The 19369-nt window shown below is 35.9% G+C and overlaps 1 protein-coding gene across 1 annotated transcript; it reads right to left on the bottom strand.

The window, feature by feature from the left end:
• Positions 1-3491: 3491 nt before the first annotated feature.
• Positions 3492-15286, bottom strand: LOC309629532 (phospholipid scramblase 2-like). The gene is made up of 4 exons (XM_082393616.1): positions 14963-15286; positions 14013-14070; positions 12111-12272; positions 3492-8206 (listed from the first exon to the last, which is right to left on the bottom strand). Exons 1-4 carry the CDS (start codon positions 15250-15252, stop codon positions 7985-7987), a joined length of 732 nt encoding a protein of 243 aa, XP_082249742.1. The 5' UTR covers positions 15253-15286; the 3' UTR covers positions 3492-7984.
• Positions 15287-19369: the final 4083 nt, after the last annotated feature.

The raw sequence follows: 19369 nt of genomic DNA, 5'->3' as shown, positions 1-19369 counted from the left end.
TCATTATTGTCATGATGCCAGTTCTTCCAAACTTGATCTATAGATTCAACTCAATCCCAATTAAAATCCCAGGAAGGTATTTTATAGATACTGACAAACTGATTTTAAAGTTTATATGGGGAGACAAAGACCCAGAATAGATGACACAGCATTGGCAGAGAAGAACAAAGTTGAAATACTGGCAGTACTCGACATCAAGACTTACTGTAAAGGTACAGTAATCAAGACAGTATAATATTGGTGAAAGAGTAGACAGATAGATGGATAAAACAGGATAGAGAGCCCAGAAATAGACCCACATACACATAATCTGTCATTTTGTTTGCTTTTTGTATACCTGTTTTTCTGTTATCTCTCCTCCTACCAGAGTAGGCCTGGGAGTTCATGTATGAAGAATGCTTACCTCCTTTAGGGTATGTAGAGGGGAAACCACTCCTTGGATGCTAAAATGGGGAGACCTTTACTCGGTTTCACTGAAAGCCATTCCAGCAACTTTAGAAATCTTAATTATGCACATGCAGTTAATTAAAATTATTTAGGAATGCTATTTTTGGGTGCCTAGAGCTAGTGCTGGGCTGTTTATGCCTAATGTGCATGGGGAAAAGGAAGGGATTAGAAGTGGGCTGAGTGTGGGGCAATCTGACTGGCACAATATTTCAACAGACAGATTTTCAATTAACTCTGTCTTTAAACATTCCTCCTACTCCCACTTTGCATGACATTGCTATCTTTGAGCCAGTTACCACCAAGGGATAAAGACTTTTCTCCATTTTAGACTGTTCATGTGTGTTTTGGACTGCCTTTGCTGGTTCTGATTTATCCATCAATATCTTCACTTACTATGATTTTATTATAGACTTAGCAGATAGGAGAACTACGTTTTGAACTGGAAGAAACATTTGAGACAGTTGTTTTAAAAAGTCAGTCTATTGAAAAAAATGTAGACATTTTTCCAAAGAAGACATACAGATGTCCAACAGGCGCATGAAATGATGCTTAGCATTACTAACATCAAGGAAATGCAAGTCAAAACCACAATGAGCTATCTCCTCACACCTGTCAGAACGTCTGTTATCAAAAAAGACAATAAATAGATGTTGGTGAGTATGTGGAGAAAAGGAAACCTTCGTGCACTGCTGATGGGAATGTAAATTGGTGCGGTTATTATGAAAAACAGTATGGAGATTCCTCAAAAAATTAAAAATAGAGCTACCATATGATCCAGCAATTCCACTCCTGGGTATTTATCCAAAGAAAATGAAAACATTGCTTTGAAAATAAAGCACTAATCCGAAAATGAACCCCTATGTTCATTGCATCATTATTTACAATAGTCAAGAAATGGAAGCATTCTAAGTGCCCATCAATAGATAAACGGACAAAGAAGATACATGTGTGTTTGTGTGTGTGTGTGTGCGTGTGCGTGCATGCGTATGCATATATACAATGGAATATTACCCAGCAATGAAAAAAGAATGAAATCTTGCCATTTGTGGCAAGATTATTGTGCTAAGTGAAAGAAGTCAGACAGAGAAAGAAAAATATCATATGATCTCTCTTATATGTGGAATCTAAAAAAAAAAATTCATTGATAAGAGAACAGATTGGTGATTACCAGAGGCAGTGGTTAGAGGTTTGTCAAAATGGGTGAAGGTGGTGAAAAGGTACAAACTTCTAGTTATAAGACAAATGAGTTCTGGGATGTAATGTGTAGCATGGAGAGTATAGTTAACAATACTGTACTGTGTATTTGAAAGTTCATAAGAGTACATCTTAAAAGTTCTCATCACAAGTGAAAATTCTAATTATGTGAGGTAAAGGATATTGACTAAATTATTGTGGTAGTCATTTTGCAATATATACATATTTCAAATCATTATATTGTACACCTAAAGCTAACACAATGTTATGTGTCAATTGTATCTCAATAAAACCTGGAAAATTATTACTTCACTATGTGCTGGTCTAGACAACATTTTCAGGATCCCTGTGATGCTGCGTCTTACTGCACTCTATCAGGCAATACTCAATTGCACTTTATTCAATTACTGAGGATGATCACTTCGATCACTTGATTATGGTGGTAGCTGCTAGGCTCTGCTTGGAAAGTTACTCTTCCTGCCTCTAAAGTAAAAGGATTTCATGTGAAAGTATATTGAAAGTATATATATCTTTTTCTTCATAAAACTTAATTTTCGTTTTTATTATATCTGTAGGGATGCATAGTGTTCTATTTTATTTAATGGTAATAGTCTCTTATAAAATATGTTGATGCTCAAATTGTCCTTAATTTTGCTGGTTGGAGCCCTTTCAGTTTTATCCTTTTGACACGCCACCATCATTCCTTGAGCACCTCCTTGCCTTTCCATAAGTTGTTCAAGGCTTATCTTATATATTTCCTGGCTTTAACGCTGGGAGCAACCATTTCTCAAGGAGCCCAGTTCAGGTAGGGAATGGTATTTAGAAGCCAAGAGCTAGAGATTGGTGGGCAGAATAATGACCCGAAATGTGATGCTTTTCCTTTGTTCTTTTCAGGGTGAAAAAGACAGGCAAAGGGAGCCCCTGTTCTGAATGAGTCCATGATCCGACATCTCTCTAAGTCATATCATCCTGAGGGACAGAAGCTCTGAAGGGGTAAGGTCTCTACACAAAGGCAGGCATAGGAAATAGGGAATAAGACCACAATACCTTTATAGGATTTCTTTTTGTCCCACATACTTTGATCCTTTAAATGTCTGTGATTAAATGGTGCTGAATTGATTGAACCTTTTTGATAAAAATAAAATGAACTGGACTGTGGAAATATCATAGAATCTATGCCACAGAAATCATTTTACTAAAACCTAACAATGTCTGTAATATTGTTTTGTTAATAAATAATCATATTAGGTATTATTTAACAACATAAATAGGTATTTTCATGAATTTTTCTGTTACATGATAAATTCATTCATCTGAAAGAATGCAGTCTGTCCTGATTGCAAATAAGTTTTCTTACTTTTTTTTATTATTCTCATGGCTCCATCTGAATTTTCCCTTTGGATTTTCTGTTGTGCACAAATGTAAGTTGATATATCTGTTCCTCAGGAATCACCTTTTCTCTCTATACTATGTGTTTATCTGACTTCCAGAAGAATCTGTAAAAAAATATATATATATTTTTTTAAAGACAGCTTTCCATCTTTTTAATTATTATTATTATTATTATTTTTTATCTTATGGCTGTGTTGGGTCTTCATTTCTGTGCGAGGGCTTTCTCTAGTTGCGGCGAGTGGGGGCCACTCTTCATGCGGTGCGCGGGCCTCTCACTATCGCGGCCTCTCTTGTTGCAGAGCACAGGCTCCAGACGCGCAGGCTCAGCAATTGTGGCTCACGGGCCCAGTCACTCCGCAGCACGTGGGATCCTCCCAGACCAGGGCTCAAACCCGTGTCCCCCGCACTGGCAGGCAGACTCTCAACCGCTGCGCCACCAGGGAAGCCCTGTAAAAATCTTTTACCTTATTGTGTCATCTTTCTATGTTATGCAGTCTACTGTTCCACTGTCTCCGTCATACTTTAAAATGTAGTCAGCATAGTTTACAACTTTAGTAAAATTTTGCTGCATCAGAATATTCCTGCCTGTCCAGAAATGAATATGCAACATTCCCTCAAATCTCACTGAGATTACAAATTAAGACATTTGTTGCAATTCCTGGTATTTTTCTTATTTAAATTTCTAATTTTTTATGTTTGATCATTTTTCTCTTTGTAAATACTTAAAGAGAAGTTATTTGTCTAATATTTGAACTTAAATGAGTTCTGCAGATAGTGCGTGGGTTTCTGCTCATATCTTCCCTGTACAGTTGAAGAAGGAAGGAACTGTTCAGATCGGTTGCTGTTTTACTTTGCTTAACCAGAGATCCTGAGTCTTATGCAAATAAGTGGGAGAATGGAGTCAGGGAAGCTGAGGAGGAAAATGAAAGCAAGATGTAGCTGTCACAGAGGTAATGTCAGTCTTTTAGCCTCATTTTGGGTTGGTTGTTGTACTTGACAGCTGGCTTGGAAAGCCCTCCCCTTCTCTAACTGACATAACTAATGCCACTAGGATCCAGCTGTGCAAGTACCTCACTTTACCTGGCATGCTGTCTGTACCAACTCTAAACTGAATGTGAATACCTCTGTTACATCTTATCATTGTAGTCTGGCATCTGGTGAATTACTTAGGCTAATGAAAGGTTGTCTAGACATTGCTTTTCCTGAAGCTCCACTGCCCTCCCAGTGTTCTCAACTAGTGGTGTTGGAGTTCTGCTGAGGATGAAAAGTCTCTCCCCTAAGTTCTTATTTCCTAAGCACACTTTTCCTTTCCATGAGGTAAACCGTGGGTTGGACATCTCCTCTCACTCGATTCAATTTTCTGTACGAAACAGGGTATAAAAATTCCTCTAACTTGCCGACAGATAGAAATCCTAGTTTGTAGTACTGGTATCAGTTTTACTAATGGTATCATATGCTTTTGCTCCTTTTAAAGGTGATTTAAAAGGGAATGAGAGGTAAATGTACAGGGTTCAGAGTACCACCTGAATTAATTATTCATAGTTTGTTTAAAAATATCAAATATGCAAAGAACTATATCAAGAATTTTTTATCAGTTATTTGATTATTGGTATTAATATAAATGATAATAGACCATTATTGAAGTTTATGCTCTGTGAAGGAATATGTCTGTCTGTGAACACCTAGAGTGATCTCATAACTACTATGTTCTATGAATGATAGACTATATGAGGTAATAATTCCATATTAAAAATTACTACAAAAATTGTAACAGTACCCTAGTTTTAGAGTGAGTGAGACTTTAAAATGTATCCTTCTTTTGCGATAGAGTCATATCTCTCTTTGTTTACTGAAGAGCATCAAATATTGGTAATTTATATTCCTGTTAATAAGTTTTATTTATAGTAGCAGGTTAGATTATAGGTGAAGTTTATATAGAGTGAATTCCTGCATATAAAACAAATACAGATATTACTTTTCCTCAATAATACGCATATTAAGTATTATTTAAACATAATTATAAAAGAAATTTAATATATATTAGTGTTAACTTTTGAATATACAATATTTGCAGAATAACATTAGTTGTTACAAATGAAAAAACTAGATTTAATTAAGTATATTTTAATTTCTTTAATAGTCTTTAATTAATTTTTGCTATAAAATGGAAAAAAACAGACTATAATTCAAAGCAGTTTTTCATAAGAAGATTCATGTCTAAAGGTAAAAAGTCCAAAAAATTTCTTTCAAATACACAATGAACATTCAAAGAAAATGCGTAAAAACATTTATAAGCCAGTGAACAGAAAACTGTATAGTTTTGAAGGGAAATCACATACCTGCACTACAGGCATCACAGAGTATTTCACATAGGGTATAATGACTTTCAAGGAAAACACACTGAGGTTTCCTTTTTATAGTCCCAATCAATATAGACACCAAATTTTCTGAGACTTTTAGGAGATTGTTACCACAATCCTACTGTCAGAAACTTAGTGCATCCAGTGTTTTCATAAAACATGAAATCCTAAATTAAAAAAAAATACAGATATGAATTTTCAGCAGCAAAACAGAGATAATTCTCTGATGCAGAAATGCTAAGGGATCTGATAAAACATAGTAATAGATCTGTTAAACCAGAAAGATTAACTGTGAAAAATAAATCTGGGTCAAGTCTATAGCTACATAAGTTCTACCTTCAGCTTTTCATTTTAATAGCAGTTAAATCCTATTACTCATTCATTTGTTGATACCTGCATGAATTTAATTACTCTTTGGTAATTTCTCTATATTTCACTTTTTCTAGTCTCCCTTGGAATCTTCTTTGAGTTTTTCTTCCTCAACTTTTTGTAGTCCTTCTCTAGCAATACAGCTTGTGACTAGAATTGCATGTACAATTTTTAGACTTTTTTCCCCCTAAGAATGACAGACATCTCAAGAGTCAGAATGCACCTTAGCAATGTTTGTGTCAGTTTCATGATTTGTCTTCCAAATTTGCTTACTGTGTTTTCCAGTTTATTCCAGTCCATCAGTGTCTATTCAGACCCCCTCCCCTATGACCTTAGCCAAGTCCTATGGAATTTACTTCTCTCACGTCTATATATTTTCCTTTATCCCTTCAATAGAAATAATTTAATCCTTATCGCAAGTCACTTGTAATTACACTATTGCAATTTTACCTCTCAAATTCATTTTTCACATAGACACCAGGATTTATCTTTCTAAAATTTGGATTTATAACTATTTTATTTATACCTAGTTTAAAACCAACCAATTAACAAAACAATTTTCAATGAATTGCCAATCTCTACAAAATGTTGCTTAGTCCTTTAGAGGAAGGCTAAAATCATTTCATAATAATCCCATCACCACCCTCAGTCCCATTAACTATCCAGCCAAACACTGCAGATTGCCTCTCTTCCCTAAACACACAGTATCTTTCAATTATCCTGCCTTTGGTTGAACTATTCCCTCAAGGTGAAGGTTAGATTTTGCTTTCCATGTAAAATGAACACTTATTGAAGACACAATTTTTACATAGAACTACTCTGGTTATATTAAAAGTTATTCTAGAAAATAAAATAAGCATATCCCAAATTAGACAAAATTGCATAACAAAGTCCTAAAGACCCCTCACCCAGCTTCAGTAATTATTAACGTGACCAATCTTGGTTCAGCAATTATTCCATCTCTTAGATCTCCCTACCCTCACCTTTATTGTTTCTAAGCAAACCCTGATATAATACCATTTTATACTGAAGTACTTCAGGATTTGCCTTTAAAAGATATGGATGGTGTTTTCTTTGATATAACCACTATATCATCATCAGAGATTTAAAAAAGCCTTAATAATTCATTAATATCATCATTTCCCTGAATGCCTTGTAAATGTGTTTTTACATTGATTTGTTCAAATCGATATCCAAACATGGTCTACAAACTGGGTAAGGTTGATGTGTCTCTCCTTTTTTCATATTATTTTTTATCTTTTTATCTTCCTTGACATTTATTTGTTGAAGGAACTAGGTCCTCTTTGCTATATATCCTCTCACCTTTTAGTTTTTTCTGATTGCATCCCCAGGTGAATGTTTAAGGTAGTTATCTAATGATTCCAAATCTTGTTTGCAAATTGGAATCACCTGGGAGCCCTAATCAGCTTAAAGACTTGGTCCCACTTCCAGAGATTTTAGTTTACTAGATCTGGGTGCAGTCTTGACATAGGGAGTGTGAAAGCTACCCAGGTGTTTCTACTGTGCAGGTAGGGTTGAAAATCATTGCTCTGTCCCAGATGTCTTTGACTTTGGCTGCATATGGAATCATCTGGGGAGTTTTACAAAGCTCTGATGCTGAGCTTCTGACTTAATTGAACTGGAGTATGATTTGGCACTTGGGGTTTTTGGAATCTCCCTAGGTGATTTAATGTGAAGGCAGGTTTAGGATCATTGCTCTATCCCATGTATTTCCTCTAAATTGGCAGTTCATCTAATGGCTTGATTGGCTATATACTCTTCTTGCAGATTACTCTTGTAATTAATCATCTTGTAAATTAATTACTCTTGTAATTAATCACCTAATACACTCTTGTATTAGATGATTTAATTTAATAGTGAATCAAGAGGAAATTTCCATGTTTCACTGAGTTTTATGACATGTTAAGCCCATAGTTAAAGTATTCCCCAAAGCGCCAATTTTGATTTTTTAATACAAGCCCCAAAGACCAGGGCCTCTCCTTAACACATAAGGTCCTTATACTGACGTGTGAAATTGAGTTGACTTTCCAGAAAAAAACTAGTCACAGTATCAGGAGAAAATGGAATTTTCTCCACAGTATCAGGAGAAAATTCACAGTATCAGGCGAAAATGGAATTTCAGAGCGAGAATTAAATGGCATGCCTTTGAATAAAACCTATGAATTTAAGAAGGTCACTTTTAAAATGTGAAATTTAATAAATCATTTCAGAATGATACCAGAAAAACCATCTATGCCCAAGATTAGCAAGAAGAAACTTACAATGAGGAAACATGCGCCAAGCATCACAGCTTTCATTTTCACATCAACATCTGCAGGGAACTGGATGCCAAAGTTACTGTAATTTGTACATATCTCTCTCACAATTCCAGTAAACTGCTTGGAAATCTTGCCAACCACATTTTTTCCATCAAGAGATTTAATCTAAATTGAAAAAAAGGAGGCAATCTTAAAGAATTCTAGAAAACCAATAATAAAACTACCTCCAAAATTGTAATAAAATGAACACTCTATTAAATTATGTGCCATAACGAACTTTGAAAATTATATCACTCATTAGATGCATATAGATTCCCATATGTGTTTATAGATATGTGAAAAAACTGTTTCTTTGCTATAGAGAACTTATAAGAAAGTAGCTTTGGTAAAATATTTAATATTTTTTATTTTACTTTAAGACAGACAATAATAAATGAGTTGAATTGATCCCAAATAAAAGTTAATCAGGAAAAGATACAACCATGAAATGAATGAAATGTTTCTTTGATGAAATTTCTAGAAGTCATCAGGAAGGTAGTTTAAACTCCCATCTGAATTGTGCTTTAATACCAGCACAAAGAGTTGGCATAGGCTGAGTGTTTAAAGGTGATGGAAACCCCATTATCACCCACTGTCAGTAGGAAAATGTGAAATGCCAAGAGCCTGGAAGAGAGGACTGGCAGTTTTGAGTGAAGTAAAGTAACCAATAAATAACTTGATGGGATGCTGCAGGTTAAAGCTTGGGGTAAGACTTGACAACAGGAGGGGATGGGGGACAGCAAAAGAGGAAGTATATGAAACAAAAAAGCTCCAATAAAATTTTTCTAGTTTTACAGTTCTGCCTGAGGAAGGCCAAGGGCCATGATAAAGAGATGAACAGCTTATAGCCAGAGAAACACTCCTCACCAAGTGGGCATGTGGAGGCTGAACGTAGTCCACACTTGCCAGGGTATGTACAGGCAGAGTTATGTCAAACCAGGAAGAGAAGTGTCCTTTTCAGATGTGTGCAAGGTACCACACATGCTGGCAACAACCTTTGGAGCCCTGGCTCAGGTTGGGACTAGCTACATAAATGTGGGCAAACTAGAAACAGTTGACTCATTTTATTTGGATTTGGGTGGTTAAGGTCTTTAAAAACCTGAAATAAACTTCTAATGTGAACACTGTGATATCATGGATTACTGTTCATCAAATAGTCATTTCAATCCCCTCCCTCTGTACGCCTAGTATACTTCCTTGTACATTGAAATTAGGCTTGGCCATGTTCCTTGTTTGCCAATGGAGTGTTAGTGGATGTGACACCAGCAGAGACCTTAAACATGGCCGAGTGGTTTTGCCTTGGTCTTGCTCTCCAGTGATCAGCCACTAGAAAGCATGATCTGGGCAGCTGCTGTTGCTACAGCTCCAGGATGAACATACCTGGAGCAGACCTGAGACCAACTGGCAGCCTAAATCAGAGCCATGTGGCTGAGCCTAGGTATATCCCCCAGATGCTGCTGACCTGCAGATCCATAAGCATGAGAATAAATGCCTATTTTTTTAAGCCACTGAGCTTTAGGGGTTACATGTTACGTAACACCATTGTGGCAAAACAGATTAATACAAATCTCTTGCACACCTTCATTTTTTATCTGCTAATAGCTGTCATTTAAGCTTATGTAGCTAGTAAAGAAATCTTTTTTTAAATTTATTTTTAATTTTTGAGATATTTAAAAACTTAAAAAATACAGTAGATAACTTACCTGCCACCATAATCTTACTCTTAGATATTAACATTTCCCCTTCTTGATTCCTATAGCAGGAAATTTTAAACTGTACCAAAATTCATGTAAGAAATAAAAATTATAATATTTTTTAATGAAAAGCATCAGAAATAGGAATAATGACTTCCAACTGAAAAGTTATTAGGACCAGGTAATTTTTAGCTAAATTCTAGGTAAATTTTTAAAAGGAGAAAATTTTTATAATAAAGTTATTTCAACCCTGAAATAATTAATTAGTATTTGTGACACAAGAAGAAATACAGATTTAGTTTTTTTATCCCTCATTCCTGACATAGAGCTCTAAAACTCTTGTAACTTTCTGATTGATAGGGATTATAGGAGAGTCTTTTGTCATAATATGTGGTCTTTGTCCCAGGCTTCTCAAACATCAGACATCAGAATCATCTCCAAATTTTCTTTCGTCTTTAACACAAATCAAATCCATGAATCAGTTCCACTCAGTGCACTTATAACAAATCTGAATTATTTTCTCCTTTAGAATGACATCTGCCCCTTCAGGTTCAGGGTGTATTTCTTTTCTACTCCAAGTTCCCATGACCATTGAAACCGTGATGGAGTCCATGTTCCATAGTGGTCCCTCATACTGTTCAATCCTGCTTTAAGGTGTCAAACTCTCCATCTGAAATTGATCCAAGTGAGTATTTCTCATTCTCTGAAAGATGGTACCTAGTTAGCGTCATTCCAGAAGTACAGGAGAGAAGTTTACTCATTACATATAATGGATGCTTTAAAGTGTTTTAACCGGCTTCCCCCAAACAGAATATATGCTGCCTAAACTTTTGTTAATATTATTCCATAAATGAATAATTGTCTTTCCATTCCTCTGAATCTTTGATATGCCGTCCTCTACATGGAGAAGTATTATTATTTATATACCTTTATATAAATTTATTATACATACATATTACACACACATATTTTATATATATATCCCTATAAAAGAGCTTTATAAAATCTCTTTACCTGTGTTTTCTTAGAATTACTCATCTCTTTTATTAGACTCTGAAGTCTATGAGGGGAGTGATTCATCGTCATATAACCAGAGTCTAAGAGAGGAATTAAAAACTATATGATTAGGGAAGCCAGGCAGATAATGTAAAAGAAAGATGCTGGATAGTGGGAAACCTTAGGAAGTCAGGGGACAGTGGCAGAGTTCCCACATCTTATCATAAGGGGGCAACCCTGCTCAGTGTTAGGAGAATTTTGCCCCTTTTATGGAAATGAGGGGGTCCAGTTTAGCAGATTTTATGAGTTTCCAAGAGAATCATGATATCAAGATAAGTTGTAAAATGTCTCAACCTGTAAACATTTGCAACTAAATACTTTGGACTGTGGGGCTAGGCCTCATCTGTTTGGAAAATTGCTGTGATGAAATTCTTCTGTGTAGTAAATACACTGATATATTATGGTTTATAGAGATCAATTTAATACAAGGACAAAGGAGAGACTATAAAGAAGCATAATTGGGTAGTACATCTTACATTATCTTTCTTAAAATTCTCTTTGCATAATCGGGCTTTTTATAGGAACCCAAAGATGTCAGAGCTTCTGAAGAGGGCTTAGAGCATTGGCAGCCTGTGTTTCAGACTAAGGAAGGAACATATGCTTTGGCAGTAGCACTTTGATGACAATGTTAGCATTCTAATTTCAATGGATAATACACAGTACCTCCATACAGAAAACACCATGTTTAAATGTTAGATGTTTTGCTTATATTTATTTGACTATAAGTTTTTTCTCTTTTTTCACATTTAGAATAATTAACACTGATTTTTTTTTTAAACCAGATTTTATATTTTATTCAAATCACATTATTTTAAATTTATTTATTTATTTATTTATGGCTGTGTTGGGTCTTCATTTCTGTGCGAGGGCTTTCTCCAGCTGCGGCAAGCGGGGGCCACTCTTCATCGCGATGCGCGGGCCTCTCACTATCGCGGCCTCTCTTGTTGCGGAGCACAGGCTCCAGACGCGCAGGCTCAGTAGTTGTGGCTCACGGGCCTAGTTGCTCCGCGGCATGTGGGATCCTCCCAGACCAGGGCTCGAACCCATGTCCCCTGCATTGGCAGGCAGATTCTCAACCACTGCGCCACCAGGGAAGCCCCAACACTGATGTTTAATAAGAGCAAAAACCGCCTCTCTAACCCAAGTTAAATATATAAGCACATTACCTTCCTCTTGAGACCAGTATACAAATATTTATTAATATATTTGTAACATCTTACAAAATTATAATATCCTTATATTAGAAGAGCCAATCTTATAAAAATTATCACACCTCTTACCTCAAAATCAACATCTCCACAATAGCTGCACATACAACATGGACCAATAATTCTTAGTATATCCTTTCTATTCTCATTTTGAATTCTAAACTTTGGCAGAAATGGGTGCCTGATCTGAGTAACGTAACCTATTGGTATTCCAGGAGGAGCATGGATTTCTATCTAAAAAAGCAAAATAATAAATATAATATATCATCATCATCATTGTCACCATGTATCTAATAAGAGCTCTCATCAGTATATTATTTTTTACCAAGCCTACTGAGGTATAATTAACAAATAAATTGTAATATATTTAAGGTGTACCATGTGATGATTTGATGTACATGTACATTGTGAAATGATTACCACAATCAAGTTAACACATCCATCACCTCATATAGTCACTTTTTTCCGGTGTGAATAATTGGAGTCTACTCTTAGCAAATTTCAAGTATACAGTACACAGTGACCCTTGAACAATGCAGGGGTTAGGGGCACTGACTCCCCTGACCCTCCCCCACCCTCCCCTAGCACAGTCAAAAATCTGCCTTTACAGCTGGCCCTCCATATCCAAAGTTCTACATCTGCGGATTCAACCAACCACAGATTAGGTAGTACTGTAGTACTGTAGCATGTATTTATTGAAAGAGATCCATGTGTAAGTGGACCTGTGAAGTTCAAACCCATGTTGTTCAAGGGTCAACTGTAATATTATTAACTACAGTCATCATGATATACATCAGATCCCTAGAACTTATTTTATAACTGAAAATTTGTACTGATGACCAGAATCTCCCCATTTCCCCCACCCCTAGTCTCTTGCAACCACCATTCTAATCTCTGTTTCTAGGAGTTAGATTTTTTTTTAAATTTTCACATTTAAATGATACCATACTATATTTGTATTTCTCTGCCTGACCTATTTCACATAGCCAAACACCCTCTAGGTACATGCATATTATCACAATGGCAGGATTTTTCCCCCTTTTTTGGGCTGAATAATATTCGATTGTGTGTGTATTTATAGATATGTATATAAATGCTGTCTGTCTAGATCAATCTTATATATATATTCTTTATCCATTCATCTGTCAACACACACTTAGGTTGTCTCCATATCTTGACTTTTGTGAATAATGCTGTAATTAACATGAAATGTAAATATCTTTGAAAGCCTGATTTGATATCTGTTGGATATATACACAAAAGTAGTATTACTAGATCATATAGTTGTCCTCTTTTCAATTATCTGAGGAAACTCCATACTGTTTTCTATAATGGCTGTACCAATTTACATTCCTAACAAGAGTGTACAAAGGTTCCCTTTTCTTCACATCCTTGCCAACATATATTTCTTGTCTTTTAAAAAGAGCCATTCTAACAGGTGTGATGTGATGTGTCATTGTGGTTTTGGTTTGCATTTCTGATGATTAGTGATATTGAGCACCTTTTCATATATGTGTTGGCCATCTGTATGTATTCTGTGGGAAGACATCTATTCAGGTCCTTTGCTCACTCTTTAAGGGCAAGATATTGTTTTATGCACCACTTAATTCACACTACATTCTTAGAAGGTTGGTTCTATTCCAATTTATAGAGGAAGTAACTAAGGAACAGAGAGGTTAATTAACTTGTATCAGATTCCCCAGCTGCAAAGTGGAAGAGATGAGACACAAACGTGGGGAGGCTGAATGCACAGTCTCCACTCTGAAACACTGCTCTACTGGTCTCGTATATTTTAAAATTTCCATACTTAAGAAAAATGTCTAAATTATTAAGAGCTCTTTACTTAAACTCCTTAAAACTCAGTTGTTTAGATGTATGGACAGAGCCCTGATCACTGGGGCAATTTTCAAATATGAGTGGCAATAGTGCTAGGATAGAAAGAAAATGGGGCCTAGAAGCTTCGTTCTGCTATACAGTTGGGCGACTTTGAGAGCATCCCAGTATGCTCATCATAACTGAGGACTTCCTAGGGCTGTTTAAGATCAATAATATAACATATGTTAATGTGCTCTGTAAATTGTAGAGCATATACCATCAAATTCTGGTTTTCCTCAGATACTCTTATGATAGATATACACGGAAAACAAAATAACTCGGTATGAACAACTTCAGTTATCCTTTCAAAATAAGTGCAGCATTAGACATCAAATCTCTACGTGCTTGTATCTCTGTGTGCCCTGCTCTCACAGCTACCCATATGGATGACTGAGTGACCCAGGCAGCGCTGGTCTCAGGCCAATGGAGATATAGGCAAAGGCCGACTTCCTATAAACACTCTGTGCCCTGGCGTCTCCCCTGAGATCCGTGTTCTCTATCAGAGGGCTGTCAAGTACTATGAAAGAGACACCTGGTCTTTATGGAGCTGACGGTGCTCACAATTCGCATACCCCTATTACAGGGACTCAAATATATTAACTTTTTTTTTTCAAATGGAGAACTGAAAACACAGGAGTTGAGATTTCTCAGAGGGGGCCTCTCCTAGGTTTGCTCCTTGTAGGTTGGCTAAAATAATGAGATGAACATATGTGTTCTTTTCCTCACTCTTCTGTCCACTTGCCTCTGGGGTGGCATTCGAGGAGATTCTCTATGGGGCCCTCATGGTCATTTCAGGTGAGGGACTTGACCGAGGTGACTTACATTCTCAGCTCTCCCTGAAGATCAAGAAGTCTGGTCTCTGAGATCTCTGATCTCACCCCCGGGGGGCACACTGTTCAGGGACGTGGGGCTAACTGCTCACTCTTTTCCACCTGCCTTCCTGCCTACAATTTACCCTCAAGCATAAACCAATAGCTGGCGGACCACTTTTCCTTTAAATCTCATTTGATTCTATAGGTTCACTGAAAGGGTGAAAATTCTTGCTGAACTACTTCACAAAGTACCCACGTAATTGCTTACTGACCTCCTGAAGGCAGCAGGGGATACAACACCAGTTAAACCTTAGTGGTCTCTCCAGCGTTATGACTTCTCGGCCTATAAGATCAAGAATCCTCATGGTAAAAGGCCTAAAACCCCCAAAGCAATATCGGGTACAGCAGTCAGTATCCTCTGCTGCAAAGTAAATCTTCTGTCCAAGTCTGTTCTTAATTTCATATTTGTTATTTGTTTCAATGTGTATTATGACTGAAAACATAGAAGATAAAATCATAATCATCATTATGTTAAAAATGTAGATTAGATTGAAATATTTTTAGATATTACTTTAGGTGATACTTCATATTACATAGGGCAAGGTGTTCAGAGATGAACTAGAGTTAGAAAAAAGGGAAAGAGAGAGAAGGAGGAGAGGGTATTAAGGTACTGAGAAATTAAGAAGATCTATGTGAGACATGGAAGAGAAAACAGTATCCTCTGCTGCAAAGTATATCCTCTGTCCAAGGCTGTTCTTAATTTCATATTTGTTATTGGTTTCATAACTTATTTGGCTAAAAACATAGAAGAGGGAACCATAATCACCAGTATGTTAAAACTATCTAGAATCTAAATACTTAGACATATTTTTAGACATTACTTTAGATTACATTTATCAAATAGGTAGAAAAGGAAAGGTGTTTAAAGATGATCTAGACAGAGAAAAAAAGGCAAAGAAAAAAAGGAGGAAATGGCATTAAGGTACTGAGAAATTAAGAGCATCTATGTAAGATATGGAAGAGACAACAACTCGTATCTTCCCAATTCCATGGACCCGTGTCAGAAAGGGAGACTTTGCTGTGAGGGATGGTGCCGTGCTGTCGATGGTCACAGTCGTGCTAGGTGAATGCAGAAAATGTCTACTTGTCACGTATTCAGCTATGGAGGGGAATATAGGATGATTGCTATGTTTATGCACCATATAGTATTATATTAAGTAAATTGGCTTGAGATACAGTTTTATAAACCACAGTCATGGCTTCTCTTTCTGCGCTGTGTGAAGAAGGTGTGAGAGGGCTTTCCCTCAATGCACACATGTGAAGAGGGAGAGAGTGAAAATGGAAGGTGAGGTAGGACGTCACCCTGGGCCCAGAGCACCCTTGTTTAGCTCAGCAGTGGTTGTTCAGAAGTGGGAAATGGGTATTAGACAAGGGGAAAGGCGCTTGGCAACCAAGGCTGTAAGTAGGAGGATATCTAGACCACTGGCATCCTAAGTGAAATCTGTACCTTAGCAGGGGCTAATCTCTTCACGGGGGAAACAGAGATGTGCTGACATCTGACACCCACGTGGTATCTTACCAAAGGGCTTCCCACATTGAACCACACTTTGGAAACCCCTCCTTGCTTAAAGCCAGGAGGGAGCAATTCATGGTCCCACTTGTCCACAGCCCTCATTAACATGGGTCATAGGATGTCAGAAGCCACCAAAAGTGGCTAAAAGTGATTAAAAGATATGTATGGAGACGAAAACCACTCTCTAATATCGGTGTGGATAGACTTTTAGTCAGATGGAGATGTTCACGAATTTTATCACAATGACCTCTCTTTAAGTGTCTTTACTCTGATTTAGACAGGGCTTGACTCTGCCTTTAAAAGAACCATTCTTGACATTGCCATCTCCCAGTCAAAGTCTAATGAGAAAAAAATTAAACTGATTCATGAGATGGGATCTATTACCAAAGTGTTTCATTAAGTAGCTTAATCTCAAAAATCTTCAGTTTTTTTGTAAAATGAGATCAATGGGCTTACATAATCTCTAAGTTTCCTTCTAGTTACTTAAAAAATGAAAAGAAAACGAAGAATCTATGGTTATGTCTTTATGATGTATTAAATTTTTAACTTGGGAAAGGAATAATTGCTGGTCATAGCCTCAGATGCTAAAAATAAACTGAGTAATCATCATCACTTTATACTACTTTTAAGGTTATAATGTAGACTTCCATTTAGAAACAAAAAGAAAAGAAAATTAAAGACATTCCTTTTAAAAAACTGAAGTTATCAAGAAGTAAATTTGTTAATTTATATTTAATGACAAAGACATATGTATATTTCACAAATACATATAAAGTTTTAAAACCTAAACTATAAATGGAGTGCTGTATGATGTAAGTATCTGTATTTTGGGGTTTTATAATCTCAATAATGTGTGCTTTAGAATAATACATTTAAAAAAAAATCAGAATACAAATTATCAAACAGCTCCTTTTGAGAGAAAACTTTGTTTCAAGAAACTAAACAAAACCAAGAACATTATAAATATCTAATACTATGCATTATAAATAATGTTTATTGAAAATGATACTTTTAATTTTTTGTTGAGATGCTATTGACATATAACATTGTATTTATTAGTTTTGGTGTACCTCATAATGATTGATATATCTACTTATAGTGTAATGATTAGCACAATAAGTTAACATCCATCACCACACCTAGATAAAAATTTCTTTTCCTTGTGAACTGATTATTTAAGATTAGCAACTTTCAAATATATAATACATTGTTGTTAATTATATTCACCATAGTGTAAATCACATCCCCAGGACTTAGTTTACTTAAAACTGGAATTTGTACCTGTTCACCCCCTTCCCTCATTTCACCAACCCACTACACCCAAACCTCTGGCAACCACCAATCTGTTTTCTGTATCTATGAGTTCAGTTTTTTTTTTTAATTCCACATATATTGAGATAAGACATTATTTGCCTTCTTTTTCTAACTTATGTCATTTAGCATAATGCCCTGAAGGTCCATCATGTTGTTGCAAATGGTAGAATTTCCTTATTTTTCTGGCTGAATAACATTCCATTGTGTGTGTGTATGTGTGTGTATAACTATATCATATTTTCCTTATCCATCTATCTGTCAATGGAAACATAGGTTGTTACCAAGTCTTGGCTATTGTAAATATGCTGCAGTGAACATGGGGGTGCAGTTATCTCTTGGAGATAGTGATTTTGTTTCCTTTGGTTAAATACCAAGAATGGAAAAAAGGGAACTGATCATATAGTAGCTCTGTTTAATTTTTTGAGAAATCTCCGTACTGTTCCCCACAGCAGCCCCTCCACTTTACATTCCCATCACAACAGTATGCAAGGGTTCCCTTTTCTCCACATCCTCATGAACACTTGTTGTCTCCTCTCTTTTTGATAATAATCATTCTAACAGGTGTGAGGTGATATCTCACTGAAGTTTTGATTTGCATTTCCCTGATGATTAGTGCTGTTGAGTGCTTTTTCATGTAATTATTGGCCATTTGTATGTCTTCTTTGGAAGATATCTTATCAGATCCTCATTTTTAAGTCATTTTTAATCAATTTTCCTTTCTACTAAGTCGTATGAGATCTTTATATATTTCAGTTATTAGTCCCTTATCAGAGATGATTTGCAATATTTTTTCCCATTCCATGTGTTGCCTTTTCATTTTATTCATGGTTTCCTGTGCTGTAAATAATCTCTTTAATGTAGTCCTTCTTGTTTATCTTAGTTTTTGTTATGTGCTTTTGTAATTTATCCAAGAAAACATTGCCTAGACAAATGTCAAGGAGCTTATTTCCTGTGTTTTCTTCTAGGAGTTTTATGTCTTACTTGCAAGACTTTCATTTATTTTGAGTTGATTTTTGTGTATGGTATAAGATAGTAGTCCAGTTTCATTCTTTTGCATGCGGCAATCCCGTTTTCCCAACACCGTGTATTGAAGAGACTGTTGTTTCCCGTTGTATATTGCTGTTCCTTTATCATAAATTAAATAACCACGTGTGTGCAGGTTTATTTCTGGGCTCTCTATTCTGTTCCCTTGATCTGTGTGTCTGCTTTTATGCCAATACCACACTGTGTTGATTATTATAGCTTTGTAATATGGTTTGAAATCAGAAACCATATTACATATGATATAATGCCTCCAGCTTGTTTTTCTTTCTTGACATTGCTTTGGTTATTCATGTCTTTTGTGGTTTTGTACAAATTCTAGGCTTGTTTTTTCACTTTTGGTGAAAATTGCCATTGGAATTTTGATAGGGTTTTCATTGAATCTGTAGATTGTTTTGGTTAGTAAGGACCTTTGAACAATATTAATTTCTTCCAATCCATGAGAATATCTTTCCATTTATTTGTGTCTTCTTCAGTTTCTTTCACCAATATCTTTCAGTTTTCATTGTACAGATCTTTCACCTCCTTGGTTAAATTTATTCCTAGATATTTGATTCTTTTTGATGCAATTGTAAATGGAATTGTTTACTTAATTTATTTTTTAAGATACTTCATTGTTAGTGTATAGAAATGCAACTGATTTTGTATATTGATTATGTATCCTGCAACTATACTGAATTTGTTTATTAGTTCTAACAGTTATTGGAGCAGTCTTT

Source organism: Balaenoptera borealis (genome assembly GCF_965194805.1).
Source record: "Balaenoptera borealis genome assembly, chromosome: 5".
Lineage (NCBI taxonomy): Eukaryota > Metazoa > Chordata > Mammalia > Artiodactyla > Balaenopteridae > Balaenoptera > Balaenoptera borealis.
This window is presented reverse-complemented; position numbering and strand designations above follow the sequence as displayed.